Below are 22,607 nucleotides of genomic sequence, written 5' to 3'. Positions count from 1 at the left end.
CAGGTGGGGCTTGGGGGGGGGGGGGTTTGGCACATGCAGTTTCTGCCTTTCCCCAAACTGGTTCTTTCCGAGACAGACATAATGATGTCGAACTAGTTGTTACTTGGTTAGTTGACCCGGGCTTTGTTCAACCTTTTTTTTTTTACTTTCTAGGCTGTGATTGTTTATGAATGCCTCTCGGAATGGGGCCAGGTTCTCTGTTCAATCTGCCCCAATCCCAAGCTGGTCATTACCGGGGGAACCAGCACAGTCGTCTGCGTGTGGGAAATGGGCACTTCCAAGGAAAAAGCCAAAGCACTCACTCTTAAGCAGGTAAGGATTTATTTCAACCCAGTTGGATACCTTTCCAGCCAACCAAATGAACACTTGTCCTGTTGAAATGTCATAAGAAGTCAACATGTGTGATGTATATGATCATGCCAATCTAAATGACAGGTGTCAGAGAGAATGACAGTCCAGGTAACCAGACCAAACCGGGTCTGGCTGGTGTATAGCTGTGCTGTATCAGGGTGACTCAGCAGCAAGCTGATTGGCTGGTCTATGTATATAGGTGTGTATAGTCTGTACACTGTGTTCTTCTTCTTCCATTGATTGTCTGGCAAAGCACTTTGTCCGTGAGAGCTGTGTATCTGTAAATAAAATCACTGTATATAGTTTACCACAAAGAACTGTGTCAGTGTGGTTCACTGCAGTGAAACTTCAGCAGGGTGCAAGTGTGATCTTTGACTGAGAGCTGACCTGACGACGCAAGCTGTGCACCACGCGACATGTCCCTGTAGAGATTTTTTAGGCTAGAAGTGAGTGTCAGGGAAGTACTTGGGTAAGGGGCCTGTTTTGAATTTCCTGAACTAAACCCTTTCCTGATTACTTCGTTGTCAAAGTCACCATGCACATTCTGTGTTCAGTTCAGTGAGGTTTGCTTGGGAAATTCCCGTTGACAGTCAGAGTTTGCAACCTCTATATTCTCTTTCCGTAGCCCTGTGTTGCTCAGAAACCATATTTAACTTGCTGTGACAAGCAAGTAATAATGTCCGTCCCCTCCCAGTTCGCATTTTACTTTCAATTTCTCATAAGCAAAGCAGATCTGCTGTCTATATCTGCAAATGTTTTGGCATGCATCCTCTTCTGCTTTCCTTTTAGGCGCTGCTGGGCCATACAGAGACAGTCACGTGTTTAACGGCCTCACTGGCCTATCACATCATTGTGAGCGGATCCCGTGACCGGACCTGCATCATCTGGGACTTGAATAAACTTTCCTTCGTCACCCAGCTTCGAGGTCACCGGGCCCCAGTTTCAGCACTCTGCATTAACGAACTGACGGTATGAACCCAACGTACACTGGCTAAGCATCCTTGCTAGATGTGGCTTTCTGGAAGATTTCATTGGCTGCTTCTTTTACAAGATATCCTGCTTAGAAAATGACTTTATTTGGTTGTGCCCAAGACCGTCCTCTCCCTACTGGGTTGGACCACCACATATAACTCTTCAGTGGCTGCGATCACACAGAACATAAGGCACGCTAGAGGGACGGAAGATAGGCGGATTTTCTGGGCGCGATCTCACCGCCACATCTGGGAAGCGTAGAGCTCCCGTGGCGAACCCGAGGCTTCCCGCGGAAGATGCGCGGTAAAAAACTAGTACCTCGGAGGTACTAGTTTCCTGAAACTGTGGGGCAAGGGCGGGCGTCTGATCACGTTTCTGGTGGTAGTTCCGGCGCCCGCTCATGTCCCCTCAGAAAAAGGTGTTTTTTTCCCAAAGTCTCCACGGATGCGCACAAGCACCCAAGGGAGCATGTGCACATTTGATTTTTTTTTTTTAAAAAAAAACCCCAACCCCGTTTGCCCCGCGCCCCGCTTCTTTGCCCCGCCGCGGGACTGTGGAGTGATGGGCACCTCCCCCCTACCACGGGACCTCCACGGGACCTCGATCGGTAGGTCTGCTCGAGCAACCGTGCGGTTTTTAGCCCCGGGGCTAACAGCCACATTTCCCCCCCGCATTTTCCTGCCCGTGTGACCGGGACCAGTGTTGGTTTTTTAAGATGATACATTGTCAATGTGTCATTAAATGAGAAAACATCAGAAAAGTCCCTCTTGGCCTTTTGACAGCAAGGAAAGCCACTTCGTAAACACTTAGGTGGAGAGGAGAGGTATACACTTTTGTAAAATAAGTAATAGGTGACTTGATTAAAACCCTGACTTGGATGGCCGTGGCCAGCCTCGTGTTGCCAGATCTCGGAAGCTAAGCAGGGTTGGCCCTGGTGAGACCATCACAGAAGATCTCAGGGTCGCTATGCAGAGGCAGGCTGTGGCAGATCTCCATTCGTCTCTTGCCTTGACAACCCTACAGGGTTGCCGTAAGTTGGCTGCAATGTAACAGCCTTTCCACTGCCACCAATTGACTAAAGCTGTCTGCTGGCTGTGTCTAGAAATCTTGCATTAGTAGTTGGGCAGTGAATGGCTTTCTGAAAGCCTTGTTTGCTGTTCTTGCTCCTGATTTGTGATGGCGTGAGAGCTAGGGAGCCTGATTCTGCAAAGTACAGAGGCTCTATCGTACGTTACCGTATTGGCAGGGGAGCGGCTTCCCTACAACTTCATCCCACAGTGCTTGAATACATGAAGTAGTTGTCTGGTGCTGAGTCAGATCCTTGTTCTATCAAGGTCAGCATTGTCTTACTCTGGCTATGGCTCTCCAGGGTTTCAGGTGGGGGTCTTTCACATCATCACCTGCTACCTGATCCTTTTATCTGGGGATGCCAGGGACTGAAACTGGGGCCTTCCTCCTTTGAAGATAAGACATAAAGTCCATGTACTCAGTGTAACTTGATAGGAGGAGTCCACATAGTCATAACCAGTGTTCCCTCTAAGCTGAGTTGGTGTGAGCTAGCTCACAGTTTTTTAGCCTCTGGCTCACACATTTTTGTCTTCGCTCAGGAAGGACGGCTCCAGAGCAAACTAATTTATGCAGTAGCCAAATCGTTTGCTCACAACTTTAATGCCGGTAGCTCACAAAGCAGACTTTTTGCTCAGAAGACTCCACAGCTTAGAGGGAACATTGGATAACATATTCCAAACAGCCTTTGCAAAGACGCCCATTCTAGATATTTGGAAGATGGACTTTATGTCTTATCTTCAAAGAAGGAAATATTGTATCTAATGCCTTATTACAGTTACAGTATGCATAAATGTTGTTGTTGTGACACCACCAACTTTATAATTGTTTACTATATTGTTTTGGCAATCTTTGATGGTGTTTACTACTAGTGGAATTTGTATATTTGGGACTTCTGTGACACTAGTCTTTTGCCCTTGTTTGGATTGAGTTCTTTTAGGAGAGGGCTGTGTATCAGTGGTGGAGTGTCACATGGGCGGGGCCAGATCATTGGCTTTTCCCAATGTCCTGCTCCAAGCCACAACCATACCTGCACGATGTTTGGACTTCCACGTGTTATCACAACTACATATGAAAAGCATTCAGTTTGCCTTGAATTGGAATGTAACTGCTGGATGACATAGTCAAGACCTGACGGGGTCTTGAGTCAGTTGGATTCTTGAGCTGGCCAAACCCAGCTTTGCCTCTCTTCAGGAAACCCCCCACCCACCCTTGGAACAACAAACGATGACACGGTCTTATGTCGGATAGCCCTAGCTCTTGCCTGAGGATTTTCTTTTAAGATCCAGTCGTGCTTAGAACTTTTTTCCCCCCTTTTCCAGGGGGATATTGTATCCTGTGCTGGCACTTACATCCACGTGTGGAGCATTAACGGCAATCCCATAGTGAGTGTGAATACTTTCACCGGGCGCAGCCAACAAATCCTGTGCTGCTGCATGTCGGAAATGAACGAATGGGATACTCAGAACGTTATTGTGACCGGGCATTCGGATGGGGTGGTCCGAGTAAGTACCAGTGGTGACGCTGAAATAAATGTATGGAAGGGACAGCATTTCTCTCTATCTAGCTTTTCCTATGACCACCTCCCACTTGAGACATAACCCCACCCCACCCCGGTCTGGAACACATGAAGCTGCTGAATCAGACCCCTGGGACTCCATCAAGATCAGTATTGTCTACTCAGACTGGCAGCAGCTCTCCAGGGTCTCAGGCAGAAGTCTCTCACATCACCTGCAGCCTGAGTGTTTTACCTGGAGATGCCGGGGATTGAACCAGGGACCTTCTGCACGCCAAGCAGATGCTCCATTGCTGAGCCACGGCCCCTCCCCACCTAGCGGACAGTTTGCATAAGGTCAACCGGCAACCAAATCTCCATAATACTTGGTGTTACATTATCCTCTTAAAATGTTTCATGAAATCCCTTGTGTAGAATTTCTAGGGACTTATTCCAAATTGTAGCTCCTTCTCTGTTCGGGTAACTACTACTAAGGTAGCTTCAAAGATCAGACTCTAAACAAGTGGGTAAAATGTTCCACCCCATTTAATCTGGGCAAACACGACAAACAGGGTCAGGAATGTAATACTATTTTAACTGCCGAATTAATGTCAAGGTAAATGGTAATGGGATTTTTCACGCGTTGTTAGTTTGCCCAGCTCTTCATGGGCAGGAATAGCCGTAAATATGACGGTTATGATGAATTTAAATGTACATTAGAGGGCTGCTGAGATTGCATGTGTGTTTCCTGTTAAAGATATTTTTCTTCTGAATACTAGATTGAATTGCTTTTTAATGGTTTATGAAGCATTTCTCAAGTGTTCCTCTGTGGTTTTGAAAAATGACCATTTGGTTTTAATAACAAATTAGTGTTTTGAAATTGCCAGAGAAGCCCTTGCCAAATGACACAGAGGCCTAATTCTCTCAAATAGCATATGAGGGAGTTAAACGAGCATCTGGGCTGTACCAGTAATACACAACTTTTTCTGAAAGTATCAGATTGGGCTAGTGGAACTCTTTGAATACTTTTTTGGATCCTGTATACTCAGTTCGATTTGAGTCCAATAGCCAGGGATGGGCATGAACCAGCTCACAAACTAAAGTTCATGATGAATTTTGGCCAGTTTGTGGTTCACAAAGTGAAGTTTGTGGCAGCTCAACCGGTATTTCAGACTGTTTGTGGTGGTTCGTGAATTGTCTCCGCTCGGTCTAAATATTTACCAAACTTCAAAGCAACAGGTGGGGTGGAACTCGGAGGGCATGTAGAGGAGTATCCAAGGGAGGTCCCCTGCGACTTTGATGTCTGTAGCTTACACAGGATCTGTTCTATACACTCCTGAACCTGTGCCTGTCAAAATGACCACCTGACACTTCCTCAGAAAGCACTTTCCTGGGGGTGCCTTCTTTGGGGTGCCATAACTTGGACTGCATAAATCCAGTCGTCACCAAACTTGGCGGGCTGGTAGAGGAGAGGCAGCCGGAGATCCCCTGCAAGTTTGGTGTCTCTAACATGCCCGGGGGGCATTCTGCTGAGTCACAAACCTTAGAAATCAAACAAGTTTGTTTAGCCCCAAAAACTTTGTGACGGTTCATGGTTCGCGAACCAGACACACCATGAACCACAAACCAAACTGAATTTTCCCATTTGTGCGGATCTCTACCAGCAGCACCTTAGAGACCAACAATATTTTCAGGGCATGAGTTTTCTAGAATCAGACTCCCTTTGTCAGACACCTGGCGAAGGGAGCTTTGACTCTTGAAAGCTTATACCCTGAAAATCTTGTTGGTCTCTAAGATGCTACTGGACATGGACATTTTACTGTAGACAAGCATGGCTACTCTGTGAAACTGACTATACTCATTCCCTGTTTTTTTTAATGTCTACAAATGATCGTTCACAATTCACTGCTTTGAATCTGGCAAGACAGGATAAAGATATTTCTGATGGCTAAGAATATATCTGTTATTGACACCGATTATTACCAGGTTAATTTGAGAAGGGTCCAAGATGGCGGTCCAAGATCTTCAGATTGCCCAACTCAGTGAATGGGTTTCTCCCATTTGAAATACAGTTATACAGATGGAGACTGCAGATGTACAGCTACAACTGGGTTAGCTTAGTCAAAGGATTTTATTGCAGACAAAAAGAGTGCATAGTTTCCAGCCGCGTATATCTTGGATTCAAGTACGAGAGTTGGCTTTCAGGTTGCATGTCGAAATATTATTCATGTTTGCAGAAATTATCAACTTGAGAACTGATTTACAAATATTTTTGATTGGCTAACATTCTTTTTAGCAGAAAGTATGTACAACCTATGCTGAGCCAGTTTGGTGTAGTGGTTAGGAGTGCGCACTCTAATCTGGGAGAACCAGGTTTGATTCCCCACTCCTCCACATGCAGCCGCTGGTGTGACCTTGGGTCAGACACAAGTTGTTTCAGAGCTGTTCCCTCAAGGGCAATTCTCAAGAGAGCTCTCTCAGCCCCACCTACCTCACAGGTTGTCTGTTCTGGGGAGGGGAAGGGAAATGAGATTGTAAGCCACTCTGAGACTCCTTCAGATAGTGAAGGGCGGGGTATAAATCCAGTCTCCTCCTCCTCCTCTTCTTCTTCTTACCATTGTTCAATTAAATCACAGTGGAGAAATTGAGAGAAGCACCTTTTCTATCATCTTGGATTGTTTACATCAGCAACCACCTGTTTTCCAAGAAATACCTCCATGAACTCCCACAGTAATTTTTAGAACCTTGAAGTTGTTCTAGATGTTCTTGCACAAGCTAACCTGCTGACTGTTCTGGGGGAAGTAAGAGCTTCTCTGTATTATACAGCCTGTAATTTAAAACAAACTTTGATTATAATAAACAGCAGACCATTTACACGAGACAGAAACTTGTGGACTGGAGTCCCTTGTTGTAGAAAGTACAGTACATAAATTCTTAAATGAGTAAACTTTCAGCATCCTGTATGCTTTTGAGCAAGCAAGACGAGAAATATCTGACTTTAAGTTCAGGACCGAACAAAAGTCCTTCAGCATCAAATGAAACGTGAATGTGTGCCAAAGTCCAGCTGTGCTCACCACATTTTGATCTGATTTACCTAGTTCTGGCGGATGGAGTTCCTGCAGGTCCCAGAAACACCAGCTCCTGAACCCGTGGAGGTACTTGAGGTACAGGAAGAATGTCCAGAAACACAAATAGGTAATTATGATGTTAGTTTGTTGCCCCTGCATCTTTCCAACTATGAATTGCTGCAAGTGTGAAATATTTGCTCTTGTGATGCATGTTTGGAATATAGGTGGGGGGGAAATGAACTGTGTTATGTGTTGAAGGTCTGGAACCTCTGAAAGAGGGAGGTGAAGGAGACTTTGAAGGGCCTTGCCTCTTCAGGGCCTCCAGGCATTAACTGTCGGCTTTCACCTCTTGTTTCCTTGAGAAGTGAAGGATTGAGAACAGTCCTTGCCTGCTAGATCGTGCACTAAGGTGCTGCAGTCTAGCAGGAAATAAACGGGCGTAATTTTCCCTTGCGAGTGTAGGGAGAGCCCAGAGCTGAGATAGAGAAAGCAACCCAGGGGCATGATGAGAGGATTTGCACTCTTGGCTTTCACACAGTGGTGTTAAAGTCCAGTCATGTGTGAATCCAGAGCAATGTTTTTCAGTCTTCCTCCAGCGGTTCAAGTGACAGAATCACTCCCATCTTCAAGGAGCCACTGTGTGGCTTTGTCAGCCTGCAGTAGCTGGCTGATTTGCTTAGAGGGCTTCCAAACACACCCTTGGTCACAAAGCAACAGGGGAAAGCCTGGCCATATCTTTGAACGCACTACTCGTCGGCCTTATTTCTGAAGACACGCTTCTCCTTAATAGACCGGCTTAGATGAACACGAGGGTGGCTGTTAGCCTTGTCTTGTTCTCCAGTTGCTACATCAAGCGGCTATGAAATTAACATGGGTAACTACTCCCTCCACCAGACATGGATTGTGTGAATATGGCTGTGTTTGTTTTACGGCAAAGCTGTCGTGCTGTTGGGCAGGACGTCAACCGGGGTCGTTTTTTTGCACTGTGTCTAATAGGGCAGGAAGCCCAGGATGAGGAGAGCAGTGATTCTGAAGCAGAAGATCAGGGCCTCAGCCAGGACACCAAGCTGCTGGAGGGCCAGAACCAACTGGGCAGCGCCAGCCACAGGCCTCGGGCGGCCTCAAGCCGGGCGGCGGCGGCGTGGGCGGCGGACAGCAGCTCTGATGACTCGAGGCGCTGGTCAGACCAGCTCAGTTTGGACGAGAAGGACGGTTTCATCTTCGTGAACTACTCCGATGGGCAGGCGAAGGGATACCCCCACCCTCAGGCTAACCACCCGCATCCGAATCAAGGGCATTACAGCAAGCTCAAGCCAGGTACGGCAGGGAAATCCCTCTTTGCAAAGTATCCCTTGTGGTCTGTGCTGTCGCAGGATTTGGGGATGCTGGATATGGCAGAGTGCAGGACTGGGTAGCACTTTCCTGGCTGAAGCTCTCCCTGGATATTTTTATTCCAGATTAATTGAGGCAATTGCAGCCGGGACCATGGTGGGAGGGGAGCTGCCCAGTTTCCCGGACCTGGAAATACTCCAGAGAGCTACTGTTTGCACTGCTCGATTCAAGTCCAGTAGCACCTTAGAGACGAACAAGATTTTTGGGGTGTGCAATTTTTAAAAATTTGGTATTTTTCAGTTTGTGTCTGTTGCACACACACCCCCCCTTCCCGGAATTTGGTATTTCTGAAAAATCCCAGATCCCCATACTGGTATGGATCTGGGATTTTTCAGAAATCCTGAAAATTTGGGGGTCCAATAGACCCAAGAAGGAAAACATTCTCCTGCAGCCTAGTTTAAACCACGCTGCAGAAGCCAGCTCCAGGATCTGTGTGCCGTGGGGACTTCACTTCCTGAGGCACGCAGATCCTGGCTGGGACAGCTTCTCCTGCAGCACCATGCTGCGGAAGGAGCCAGACCCAGGATAGGCGTATCTCTGGGAGATCGCTCCCTGAGGCACACAGATTCTGGCTGGGATGGCTTCTCCTGCAGCATGGTTTAAAGCAGGCTGCAGAAGAAGCCAGCCCCAAGCCGATCCGGCGGGGTTTGGTCCTCCCCCACTGGGCCCAGCTGAGCCCGATCCTCGGGCTGTGTTCTGTAGTCCCTTTAAACTTTAAAAGGACTGCGATTAGAAGCCCAACAAACAGCTGAGAGGCGGGAGCAATCTGCCCCCACCTCTCCTCTGTTTTTGGATCTACTGGTAATTCCTGCATGTATCTGGGATTTTTTGAGGATTTTTTGGTGGTTTTCCTGGGAAAACATGGATACATTTGGGATGCCGAAATATACCTCCAAAATACCGATAAGGTGTTTTTCGAGTATGTTTTCGGTTCCGGTTGACCTGAATACACACCCCCTAGTGTAAGCTTTCGAGAGTCAAGGCTCCCTTTGTCATCTCTTGTATCTGATGAAGGGAGCTTCGACTCATGAAAGCTCCTCCCCTCAAAATCTTACTAGTCTCTAAGGTGCTCCTGGACTTAAATCTGGCTGTTCTGCTACAGACCAGCTCGGCTACCCTCTGAAACTCTTTGCCCTCTTGGCCAAGCACACACGTTTGGGTACCCAGCAGTGTTCCCTCTAAGTTGAGTTAGTGTGAGCTAGCTCTCAGTTTTTTAGCCTCCGGCTCACACACTCAGGAAAGATAGCTCCAGAGCAAATGAATGTATGCAGTCACCAAATGGCTCGCTCACAATTTTAATGCCGGTAACTCACAAAGTAGAATTTTTGCTCACAAAACTCCACATCTTAGAGGGAGCATTGCAAGGTATCTGAAACTTTTATATACTAATAGCATGTTTAAAGTATGAGAATTGAATTGTAGGGGGAATATTACAACATAGCACATTAGATTTTGTAAAGTTTACCCTGAGGCCAGAAACTTGATTGAATTTTAAAAGTTCTTCCTTTAACCTTCAACTGAATTATTAATTTCACCGTTGCTGCATATTCAGTACTGCATATTTTCGCCATTTCTTTTTTTTTTTGAGTGTGTTTGAATTATTATTATTTTTGACCCCCCAAAGGGGATTTTTTTTTATTTTTGCATTTTCTACACACTACATATATGGAATGGGGAAAGGAATACTAATGCCCTATCACTATTACTATGGGAAATGGGTCAGGGAGATCTAGAAACATACAATCTACTGGATAGGGGAAGGAAAGCTACCATTCTATTCTAAATCTCCTACTGGATATGGGGATAGGGTGGTAATACAAATCACGATCTGAAAAGCTCAAAAAATAGATTTTTTTAACTTATTGGTACAGGTTAAACTAAGAGCTAGCTCACACTAACTCAGCTTAGAGGGAACACTGCTGGGTAGCCAAACGTGTGTGCTTGGCCAAGAGGGCAAAGAGTTTCAGAGGGTAGCCGTGCTGGTCTGTAACTAGATTGAAGGTCAAAGAAGACGGGGACGGCAAAGGATGAGATGGTTAGACAGTGTCATCGATGCAACGAACATGAAATTGAGCCAACTTCAGAGGACGGCGGAAGACAGGAGGGCCTGGCAGGATCTGGTCCATGGGGTCGCAAAGAGTCGGACTCGACTGTGCGACTGAACAACAACAAAAACAGGTTATACAGAGATTAGTTCGATTATAAAGATATAAAGTTATTAGCTTGGCACAATTACTGCCCTTAGCACTCATGCTTTAGTCACTCCTCCTCTTCTTCTTCCTCCTCCACATCCGGTTTTAAATTCTTTTCCTTCTGCTTCTTTTTTACATTAAACATTTGATCCATAAATATTTCCACTTTTGGAACAGAGCCAATTTTATATTTTTTATCCTGGTAATTAAAACTCAACCCTTCTGGGAATAGCCATCTATAGTGTGTTCCCTTTTTTTGCAGGGAAAGGGTAAGCATTCTGTGTAGTTTCCTCCGTTTTCTTACTTCAAATGGGATGTCTTTCAAATTTTTTATCTCTTCATTCTTGATTTTTAAGGATTTCCCCATTGTTGACTTTAGCACCAGTTCTCTGGTTGATCGTTTCGTGAATTTTAAGTAGATTTCCCCTGGGAGTTTATTTTTCTTTATAAAATCTGGATAAGTCCTGTACGCCACATCCATTTCCTTAATTAAGTCTTCTTGTTTGTAATCCATTAGTGGGGCCAAGGCAACCGCCAAGAGTTCCTTTAAGTCCTCATTTTTATCCTCATTTATTCCATGGAAACGTAGAACATACATGGATCTTTCCAGCTGGAGCTGTATTAGTTGGGTTTTATCCGAGGATCTTCTCTGCTTCGTCCACTCTTTTATTAATACTCACAGTCTGTTTTTCCATCTTTTTCAACGTTTTCTCGGTTGCTGTGGTTCCCTTGTCCATCTGCTTTAACTGTTTCTGCACATTATCCAGTTTGGTGTTCAGAGTAGTCATCTGATCCATTAGAGGGCGCAGTGCATTTGCTAACAACGAAGAGATGTCTGTAGATGCTTCCTGGTTCTGGGAGGGAGTCCTTGGTATGTTATTTCCAGTCACCAGTTTTTTCTCCGGCGCTCTCCGTCCTCTCCCAGCCATAATTATCAACAAGATTTTCGCCATTTCTGTGTACTCACTACTACTTTTGGCAAATAGATAATGTGACAAAAATGCAGAAGGGAGAACTATTGCATATCTCATAGGAGGAAATAAAAATGTTTATCTTCAGAACCCACTGCCTCACACACATTTATATTCAACATGTTACATTTAGAACCGATTCTCACCCTCAAACGTGCATGTTGAGATGGTGTTAGAGACGGTCAGGAGAGAGGAGATCAACCTGTCTGCAGACTTGAAAGGAGAGTCAGTGGTGTGGTTTTGTTGAGAGGTATGCCTTCGACCCACTTCCCATAGACAACTGATTGTTCAATACATACTAGGGGAAGCTATAGGAACTGGGAACCCTTCTCCATCAGTGTCATCAAGTTTCCTTTCTGTTTTGTTTGCACTGGAGCATCCTTCGGCGTTTAGGCCCCCGTCTCAGGTTCCTTATCTTTCTGTCGGCCACCTGGAGGTTCGAACAAGGACTGTCGCTTCTGTGCTACCTGCAGACCAGGCTTCTTGTCTCCTCCCAACACGCCGAACTGCCTTCGCAGCAGTTTCTGACAGAATCAATAGTTGATGGCCTTGTCCACTGTGGATCCTCACATGCTAACGCCGTCCTTTTTTGTTTCATAGGCTACAGGTGGGAGCGTCAACTAGTATTCAGGAGCAAGCTAACTATGCACACCGCCTTTGATCGCAAGGACAATGCGCATCCTGCGGAGATCACAGCACTAGGCATTTCCAAGTGAGTGAATGGCTCTCTGTCTGTCCGTGTGCGTCCTCAAAAGAATGCAGCACCAGTGATTGAGGCATCAGAATACACATGAAGCTGCCTTGTACTGTACCAGACCCTTGATCTGTCGCAGTCAGTATTGTGTACTCAGGCTGGCAGCCGCTGTCCTCAGTCTCGGGCAGAGGTCTCACATCACCTGCCACTGGACACTTTAACTGCTGGTGCCGGGGATTGAACCTGGAACCAGCTGCGTGCAAAGCAGGTGTTCTACCACCGAGACACAGCTCCTCCCCCTACCCCCCAAAAAAGCACAGGCTGACTTCAAAGTTTGGTGTAGTGGTTAAGTGCGCAGATTCTAATGTGGGAGAACCAGGTTTGATTCCCCACTCCTCCACATGCAGCTGCTGGTGTGACCTTGGGTCAGTCATAAGTTCTCTCAGAGCTGTTCTCTCAATGGCAGTTCTCTCAGAGCTCTCTCAGCCCCACCTGCCTCACGGGGTGTCTGTTGTGGGGAGGGGAAGGGAAAGGAGTTTGTAAGCCACTCTGAGACACCTTTGGGTAGTGAAGGGCGGGGTATAAATACAATCTCTTCTTCTTCTTCTTCTACCTCACAAGGGTGTCTGTTGTGGGGAAGGCAAGGGAAAGGAGTTTGTAAGCCGCTCTGAGACACCTTTGGGTAGTGAAGGGCGGGGTATAAATACAATCTCTTCTTCTTCTTCTTTTACCTCACAGGGTGTTTGTTGTGGGGAAGGGAAGGGAAAGGAAGTTTGTAAGCTGCTCTGAGACACCTTTGGGTAGTGAAGGGCGGGGTACAAATCCAATCTCTTCTTCTTCTCTTTTTAATCCATTCTTGTGATGCAATCAGGAACATTGGCCACCAGTTACAAATAAATTTAAATTGATTGGACACACTCTCTGTAGTTAATAGGTCTGGGCATGATGGCTCACAAGACCCATTTCATTTGGAGGGGATTGTGTAGGTATGCTTCTGGGATACTATATGGGGGGGGGCAAAGGGGCAGTCGCAGGAATGGTTCTGCTGGTGAGCATCCAAGAGGCATTTGGTGGGCAAGCGCCGGAAGGAGAAAGCTTCAGCAGGCAGCCGCGTTGAGCTGGTTTGACCAAGCCTTTATATCCTAGTGTTTTAAGTGAAATGGGGGAGCTGGTTTCTTTTAACCTTGGGAATCCCTTCAGCTGCTAATACGCTCCTTGCCAGCCATAAGACTAACCCGAAGGTGCTGTAACGTGCGTGTCTTTTGCAGAGACCACAGCAGGATTCTCGTAGGCGACAGCAGAGGCCGAGTGTTCAGCTGGTCCGTGAGCGACCAACCCGGCCGTTCCGCCGCCGACCACTGGGTGAAAGACGAGGGAGGAGACAGTTGCTCCAGCTGCTCTGTGCGGTTCTCTCTCACTGAAAGGCGTCACCATTGCAGGAACTGCGGGCAGCTCTTCTGTCAGAAGTAAGACAGAGTTTTTGCTCTCCTGTGGGTTTATTACTGAGCTGGCCGCTCGTGTCTTTGTAAGAGCGGCCAATATGGGGGCCCTTCATTTGTGTCAGCAGCAGTCAGGCGTCTTCTCTCTTCCCCTCCTTCTCCCCCACTTCACCCATTCAGTGCAATTCTCTAATCCTAGGTGAGTGAGTGAGTGCATGCTGACATTCACAATCGCACGTGGAAATGGGCCAGAATAGTGGCATGGTTCCCAGAAGCTCTGGCTGCCTCCGACATTCAGTTAGGAAACGTGATTAGTTGTTTGAACAGCATTTAATCTGTAAAGGTGAATGCCAGTTGATGGATAGCAGCAAACTACCGCTTCACTCACACTCTGGTCATCCTGAAATGCACCGGCTTGATCACTGCTGTTCGGGCTCTTCCCAAAGCCGTCTTTCTCTGTGGTTTGGCGGAGCCCTGGACACCGACCTATCTTGACCCTCATGACTTCTCCGACCAACACTTTTACTTCCCAACATTTGATTGACACGTGAGAAGCCAGTCGTTTGGCCCCTCTAACACTGGCTGGGGTAGAAATTGCATTTCAGTGCCAGTGGTGGCTTTTCCCTGGTTGAGTTCAGTGGGCTGCCTGCTCACTAGTCCCGCCCTGGTGTCATCAGGAAGCCCCACCCCCCGCCCCCGAGCAAGTTGCAGTCTGGCTCTGATCAAATGAGTGCATGCAAAAAACCCCACCCCCAGCCTTGAACACTTTTCACGTTCCTCTCTTCAGGTGCAGTCGCTTCCAGTCTGAAATCAAGCGTCTGAAAATCTCCTCCCCGGTGCGGGTGTGCCAGAACTGTTACTACAACCTGCAGCACGAGCGAGGCCCTGACGAGGGGTCCTGGAATTAGCAGCGCGGAGAGGCACGACACGCGGGCCAAGGGGCCTCGAGAACTCAGCGACTTGGCGGCAGGAACGAGTAGCACATTCAGAAGGGAACTGCAGTGCTGGCCCTTCGCACGCTTCATCTTTCGACTCGCGTGCTGAAGCACCGCAAGAGAAAAAAGGGATCATTGACTTCAAGCGTCTGTTGGCCAGAGATGGGGATGGAAAGACCCACACGGTCTGTGAGTGGCAGCGGGGAGGCAAGCGGGCGATGGCATCCGCGGCTGAGCTCCCAAGGCCCCCTCTCCCCGGCCGGCACAGCTCCAAGGAAGACACGCCCATTCCTCTTCCCCATCTCTTCTTCTGTCTTGGTTTCGTAGAGCTAGTCACCTTATTGGTGTTGCCGGAAGGAGGCAGCTTTTTAGAAAATAGTTGTAAATCTGCCTTCTCTACAAGCAAACTGTGGATACTGTAAATAGATATAATGGCCTTTTTATCTAAATACGGACTTAACTGCCTGTTACATGGGACTTCAGACCAACCACTATACTTTAGCTCCTCTATCTACTTAAATATGAAATTCTTTTTTATAAAAACAAGGGGGGGAAACATCAAGAGGCATTATTGTTTTTGGTTTGATTTTTCCTTTTTTCCCCAATCCCGGCTGCATGTTTGTCTTTTCAGTTACTTGCGTTAACCTTAATTTAAACCAGGCTCTTCAGATAGAAAAGGGAAATTTTAAAAAGGACAAAAACCAACCTGTTTTCTCGTGGGGTGGGGACAATAGGACTTGGGATAGTTTATTCTCAACTGTAAGATAACAAGGACCCTCTTGGGTGGCATTACTTTTTATACTGAAGCTCTCCAGCGCCTCTGTCTTCGTATTTAATAAGGTCTCTTTTTATACAGAGCAGACCCTGCTGACGGACTCATTCTTCACCACTGCAGCAATCAGCCAGCCCGGGTGTTGCTGACCCTAGATAGCAGTAGATGGCTTGCATGAGAAACTCTTCGTCACCACCGCCCCCTCCCCCCCATGCGCGCACACTGGAGAAGAAAATGAAACAGTTGCAATACCTGCCGTATTTTTCTCTCTTAGGTATTGGCTGCAGGAACACCTTGCAGTCCTTGCTCTTAACAACTGGATAATGCTAATTCTAGGCATGATTCACATTTCTGGTGCACAGCCCCTCCCCGCCCCCCCAATGAATGGGAATATTGAGAGACCGATGGCCCATTTTCCACGCAGTTCGATGAGGCTTGCTTCTTCCCTGCAGCCTTCGCCGAACTGCCCACCATTCACTGGCACAGCATTGACTTTGGGAACATTGACTGTCATTAAAGATGCTCTGTCTTGCAGGTTGGCATTTAAGATCTAACATCTATGCTTCTTCGTTTAAAGTGATTCTTTTTCTCAGTGCAAGAGATGCCTCTACTCATAGACCGAGAGGGAACCTCGTGCATCCAGCTCAGCCCACGGACATGAGGTTTTCAAAAGGAGTTGTGGCTTCTTTTGTCCGGTGCAAAGGTCGTGTATTCTGTAAATGGGTGAGGAGATGCATGGGTCTTGAGGTATTCGTTAGTCACGGTCCACAGGAGGCTCACTGCAGGAAGAGAAAGGTCACCGGCAAAGGTCGTGTATTCTGTAAATGGGTGACGAGATGCATGGGTCTTGAGAATTCGTTAGTCACGGTCCACAGGAGACTCACTGCAGGAAGAGAAAGGTCACCAAAGCCACTGTCCACTGGGAAGTGAAACCGAAGGGACATGTATGTCCCTGGGAGGTTAAACAGAGGGGAATTGGGATTGGTACCACTTTGAGGGAAAACAGCAGGAGCCTTTGCAGTGGTCTGCGCATCTTGCACAGGGAAAAGGGGAGCCTTCCGCCCCGCCCCCACCCGGCTTCTGACACGTCTCATTGGCATTTGGGTCCACTTAATCTTCCTTGTAAGAGAGATTCACGCACTGATTAGAAGGTTAACAATGTATTTTGAGAATGGTGTCTTTTTAACAGCCGTGACAGACGGTTGTGTTTGAAATTGTCAGAAAGCTCCCCAGTCCACGGCATTTCCATTTCTTCAATAAATTCACTTAGTTTAACCCAGACGTCGGTCTCTTTAACTTGAAGGGGGAAAGAAATAATCCAGTTTTTATTATTCCAAATGAAATTCTTAGCACGGGAGGGCAATGCAACTAATGCTGGGTCATTAGAAGAAGGCAGGATGTGTCGATGTTTACGGCGTTCTCTCTTTTGTAAAAAGTTTTTTTTTTTCCTGAGCGAGTGTTCACCTCATGGACACCACGTACCAGTGTTATTCTACACTTCTGACATTTGCCGCTCTTCTCTAATGGAAGGCCACCCCCCCACCGCCTGTGGATGGTTGTGTTAAACCTATGGCGTATTTAAAGCTTGGTGAAGGTTGCACACCCATAGCTGCTTAGTCGGGAGTGAATTCTACACATTGGTATAGCCAACGGGACAGGGTGGTGGCAGAAGTCTCCCTGCTGGTGGGATGGGGGGGGGACACTTGCCTCAACTGCACCGAGATTGTGCACTGTCCATGCTCCATTCATTCTAGTGGCTACTTTCTTGGAGCTGTTAATAGAAGGAATGGACGCTGCTCTTTGTGCCGCTGGGCCTTGCCAACGGTTGGATCTCCTTTAACAAAACTCACAGACTTTCATTGGAGGGGGGGGAGGAATTCTGGAGTAACTAGTCTGCCAGGTGCTCACTGCTTCATACTCCACGTCCTTCTGTTTCTCCAAGGGGCCACCGACGTTTTTGCATCAACACTCCTTGCTGAGGCAGAAGCGTCCCACTGGCCCCCGTTCCTCTGCCGAGAACCTCACGCCTCTCCTCCGGCCTCGTCCCTTGGTGTGTTACTTTTGTGGGGCATCCCCGTGCCCCCCCTTCTGTTCGTAGTGTCCACGCTTACGAAGACGAGATTGGCTGCCTCTCGCCTTCATCAGTCCAATAGCAAAAACACTTTAGAAATGTTATTTTGCACTTTCTCATGTATAAAAAAAAATCCGTAGAAACTTATTTTTTGGCTTTGTACCATTCAAAGACTCCTTTTTTGTTTTAGTAAATGAACTGTGTATAAAAATATTTATGCAGTTAAAACTGTTTTTAGAAAATATTTTTAATTTCAGCAAGTTTGGTTACTTGTTGCATGACTTAACACAACTGACTTTTTGTGTCAGTACAATGTATATTTTTTGTCCTGTTATTAACTGGTAATGCGCCCTAGGTAAACGGCCATTTATTTGTACAGCAACCGGAGTAAACTAAAGATAACTGGCTATGACTGGAGGGGTGGAATTTTGTACTATATTGCAGAATCCAATTATCTGTTTTTTGGTGGTTATGTAAAAGGCCTGAAGAATTACTATCTAGTGTGCAATCTGTGATATCTGAATGTTTCTTGTATATTTGTCTCCAATGCAAAAAGGTAGAGTAACACAACTACAATACATGATTAAATGCAATAGTTCAGGTAACTTTTTTTTTGTTTTCATTTCAAATAAATACTTGCTATTTACCACCAAATTAGTCTGTGTGCATCTCTTTACAGAACTATGGGTGAAAAAAACTTTTTTAACTGTTTGAAACTCTGTTTTCAGGAGCCAGTTTGGTGTAGTAGTTAAGTGCGCGGACTCTAATTTGGGAGAACCGGGTTTGATTCCCCACTCCTCCACTTGCATCTGCTGGATGACCTTGGGCAAGCCATAGTTCTGACAAGAGCTGTCCTTGAAAAAGAGCAGTTTCTGTCAGAGCTCTCTCAGCCCCACCTACCCCACAGGGTGTCTGTTGTGGGGAGGGGAAGGAAAAGGAGTTTGTAAGCCGCTCTGAGACTCCTTTGGGTAGTGAAGGGCAGGGTATAAATCCAATCTCTTCTTCTTCTAAATAAAACCAGTAAAGATACTAGCAAAATACACCTTGAACCAAGGGGAAAGGTCAAGGTTTCCCTTGCTCGAAAGCCAGTTGAATCCAACTCTAGGGGGTGGTGCTCATCTCCGTTTCCAAGCCGAAGAGGCAGCGCCGTCTGAAGACATTTCCGTGGCCATGTGGCTGGCATGACTACACACAGAAGTGCACGGAATGCTGTTTCCTTTCCACTGAAGCGGTGCCTATTGATCTACTTGCAATTTCTTGCTTTCGAACTGCTGGGTTGGCAGGAGCTGGGGCCAGAGACAGGAGCTCACTTTGTCACATGGCATGAGGGGCTCGAACTGCCAAACTACAGACCTTCAGGTCTGCAGCTCAGCGTCTTAACCTCTAAGCCACCGCGGGGAAAGGGGGGGGGGGTATAAAAAGTTAATATAAATAAAGCAACATTGCTTAACTATCATTAGAGCACTTTGGTTTGCTCACCAGCCCTAAATATGCAGTAATACAATATAAGGTTGCCTGGGTTTTTAAAAAATACTGTTCTTGAAGGGAACTGAGCTGTTTTAACCCAACACTGAAGGCTCATTCCTTTCTTGACCTCCGTGTATTCATAGCAGACAGAAGTGGAAAGTGTTTGACTTTACATTTCTGACTTAGGCGGGTTTCAACATTTCTCTCGGGAGAGCAGCCAACCCCACACGGCACAGTTCTGTACCCAAACATGCCTGCACTTCAATAAGAAACCTGATGCTTGGGAGGATGATCTTTAAAGAGAACCAGTTCTAAGGTACATCAAAAATAGCAATTCCATAATGGAGGGGATGAATAAGGATGTGAGGGGATTTACCAAAAAGCTTCAGCCTATCAAAAAAAAAAAACGAATAAGGATGTGAGGGGATTTACCAAAATGCTTCAGCCTACCCCCAAAAAAGCATCCACGGGGAGGAAAGTCAGGCTATTAAGATTTGATAAAAGCTTTATTAACCTCCCCCCACCTCTAAGAAACAGTCAACTGAAACATACATTTCAAGGTTCAAAATTTACAGTATATACACACGACTTTTGACAGTTTTTGCGAAACCAGGTAATAGTGTCTTGCACAAAAGTCATGCCAAGAAAAAGAAAGAAAGAGGAAGTTATTGGGGCAAGGGGGTCGGGGGGTTGTTCCCTACTGAGCAGCCTGTCTGCTTGCAACTTACTCTGTTTCACCGTAAGAATTCAGTTTTAAATTGTACTTGTTAACTTGGTGAAACCTCAGTCTTTCCTACAAGGGGAAATAGAACAGACTAAGAGTGCAGCTGTTGCAGGTGCATTTAACCAAGCACAGCCCCCATCTCCACCTGCTTGTTTGTTTTACATGACGCTTGCCTGTCAAAGGCTGAGGGGTTAGGGAACAGCTCACCCTTAAGATCACTGCTTCAGGGATGTGTTTACTACTGCAGGGAGGGGGGGCGTATGCCTGAAGCGTGTGGTCTCTCTCCTGTCAGTAGAAATAAGCTTAGCTAACAGTCCAAAAAACGTGGGAGGCCTTGCTCAGTGGCATCCAACACCCATTAAGCGTTCAGAAGTGGTAAGGACACACCCAAAGACTCCAGGAAGCATTTGTCTTTTAATAAGTAGCAATGTTTTATAATAGTGTCCCTTAACAGTGCAAACGGAGCTGGCAGGTTCAGCTCATCTCTGGCATTCAATGGCTTAAATAGTCTTTTTTTTAATACAAATGCTATAAAAATTACACCAAAAATAATCCAAAAGATACAATTTTACATTAAAAGTAAGCTTTACATTAAAATTAAGCTTTACAGTTTTTATATGATTCAGTCTTCGGGATGGAATAAGTAATCAGGCAGGGTGTTTTTTCTAACCGAACCCATGTCCTAAGTCCCCAAAGGCTTATGAGTGACAGCTTATTTCAGTGCAAATATTCCTATGGATGCTTCTGAACTCGAACCCGCTGCTGGCATCTTTCCCTTGGCTACTCTACTTCTTCCAGGTTCAGGCCTGTTTTGTTTTCGTTCCAGCTTAACAGTCGTTGCCTGGATCTCTTGGTTCAGCGTGAGATTGTGCAAGAAGTACTCTGAGCTCTCTAACGTCACTGCTCAATACAGAGAAATCCTCAGTGGAAGACTGGGTGGTGGAGGAGACTGACTGTATTTGGAAAACTAAACAGCAGCCCTTGTTCAGTGGTGCTTCCACCTGGGCACTACTGAAGGCAAGGAAAGGAAGCTTTGGAAGTTGGGGCAGAATGGTTTAACCGTGTGCTGTTTTCCTCACTGTGCACAAGACTTGCAATCACTGTTTGCTGGGATTCCCAGAAAAATGAGTCACCCGAAGAAATCCAACCTGTGCTGAACTGTACAGAGGCTACAGAGTCTGTTGCACATGAGGATTTCTTCAGAGAACCCAAAGGCAGCAGCAGAAGTGATGACGTGGCACGAAAAAGGGCGTCTGGATCCTGCCTTAGGTTACCAACAGTGCTGCGGGAGGAGCGGCTGTGTCCCCCACCCTAAAGGCAGACGATCAAGGTCGTGGCATAGAGGCCTCTGACGTGGCTCCCTTCCCACACCGAGCCGGGCCCACTTTATGGGATAATCACCGCCGGTGAGGGAAAGGAGCCATATTAGCCGAACTTCCTGTCTGACCTTCAACTTCTATCGTTCCTAGAGCAGCACAAGGAAGGGAACCCGCGGCCTTCGCTCCCAACGCTGCCGAAGTTATGTCAGAAGGGGCCCTTGCACTGGAGTCAGGTGATATACTTGTCCACTTACTGCAGGTTCTGCAGTAAGCGGGCCACGGCCTTGTATACCCCACTGTCCACTGTTCTTGGTAGGCAGACCTGAAACAGAACCTCCAGCAACCGTGGCTGCTGTGATGATGACGGTCCTCCTGGTCAAACTCGGAGGTTAATCTCTGTCTCTCTCTGTCGCGCACCATCCCTCCTGCACAGACCTCGTCGATCTGAACTTGAGCCCTACCAGAGCACGGACAATTGTTCCAGGCTCACCTTCACTGCTCCAAGGCCTGTTTAGGAAAAGCTTTCCCACAGGTGGCAACCTTCACGCCTTAAATCCTACTTCAGTCACTACTGAACCACTGTTCTTTTTGGCATTTGTGTGCTTTTATGTTCATTGCTCTCATTAGATTTTTTTTTTAAGTCGTTCATTTTGGTTTCTGATGTGCTAAAAGGAAAACTGCATAAAAGCAACAAGGAAACAACTCACGCCACAAAGCTCACAAGAGCCACGTGCCACACAGAACTCATGGAGCTCCGATGACATTCAGTGTGTCCAGGTGTGCTGCTGATGCCACAGATGCCGTAGTTGTATGGGGCTGGCCCAACACCCTTGAGACCGAGCTGGTGGCGGAGGCGCTCACATCCATCTCGTGACCAGGCCGGCACAGGCCGCTTGTCTTCGTTAGGATAACCTCGACAGAACTGAGTTGGCACTCCGATTGCACTAACCGCCAAGGGAAAGTGACTTCCAATCAACGCACCCCGACACCGAGGCACAAATCACCAAGGCTCGCTTTGGAGAGTTGCCGATCCTTGGGAGTCCCCAGACGGAACGTGCTGGTACAGAAAGAGGCCTGTGCTTCCCACTGGCCATTCGGATTCTACTGGGAAGATCCAGGCAACCTCCCCAAAGGCATTTCCCTTTTGCGCTGACTCTGCGCCCACCACTAGGAAAAAAACTAACCTGAGGAACCCTGTGCAGGCAAACACCTGCCGTGGCAGGCTCCTCACTGCAGGCTATTTCCTATACGCGATACGATACAGGATGAAAACAGCAGGTGCCACTGCGCCCCCCACTAGGAAAAAAACTAACCTGAGGAACCCGGTGCAGGCAAACACCGTGGCAGGCTCCTCACTGCAGGCTACTTCCTATACGCGATACAATACAGGATGAAAACAGCAGCTGCCGACTGTTCGGTTGAAGTCCAGTCATTCTGCCACCTAAAACTGTGATGATACCAGTGCAGTGCTACACAGTGTCACTAACTGAGCTGGAGTCACTAAATATCATTGCAACAGAACAAATTTATATAAAGTAATTGCACACCCCCCAGGATTCCTTTAGTTTGCGCAGGAGTGTGTCGCGGAACTGTTTTAACAAACCGTGAAGCGGGAAACAAAGGGACGGGCTGCATTACATCAAAACCGAGACGCGCGCACGGGGGGCGGGCGGGGGGGGG

At 47.0% G+C, this 22,607-nt stretch overlaps 1 protein-coding gene across 1 annotated transcript in view; it reads left to right on the top strand.

The window, feature by feature from the left end:
- Positions 1 to 16,114, top strand: part of WDFY3 (WD repeat and FYVE domain containing 3) — a 36,071-nt gene extending 19,957 nt beyond the window's left edge. The window contains exons 12-19 of the mRNA XM_015415624.1: positions 154 to 312; positions 1,141 to 1,320; positions 3,711 to 3,893; positions 6,982 to 7,078; positions 7,948 to 8,268; positions 12,107 to 12,218; positions 13,469 to 13,666; positions 14,427 to 16,114. Coding sequence (XP_015271110.1) covers positions 154 to 312; positions 1,141 to 1,320; positions 3,711 to 3,893; positions 6,982 to 7,078; positions 7,948 to 8,268; positions 12,107 to 12,218; positions 13,469 to 13,666; positions 14,427 to 14,547 — 1,371 coding nt within the window. The 3' untranslated portion in view covers positions 14,548 to 16,114. The remainder of the gene's footprint in view (positions 1 to 153; positions 313 to 1,140; positions 1,321 to 3,710; positions 3,894 to 6,981; positions 7,079 to 7,947; positions 8,269 to 12,106; positions 12,219 to 13,468; positions 13,667 to 14,426) is intronic.
- The last annotated feature ends 6,493 nt before the right edge of the window (positions 16,115 to 22,607 follow it).

The sequence above is a fragment of the Gekko japonicus genome, unplaced genomic scaffold (assembly GCF_001447785.1).
Source record: "Gekko japonicus isolate JY-2015 unplaced genomic scaffold, Gekko_japonicus_V1.1 scaffold2963, whole genome shotgun sequence".
NCBI lineage: Eukaryota > Metazoa > Chordata > Lepidosauria > Squamata > Gekkonidae > Gekko > Gekko japonicus.
This window is presented reverse-complemented; position numbering and strand designations above follow the sequence as displayed.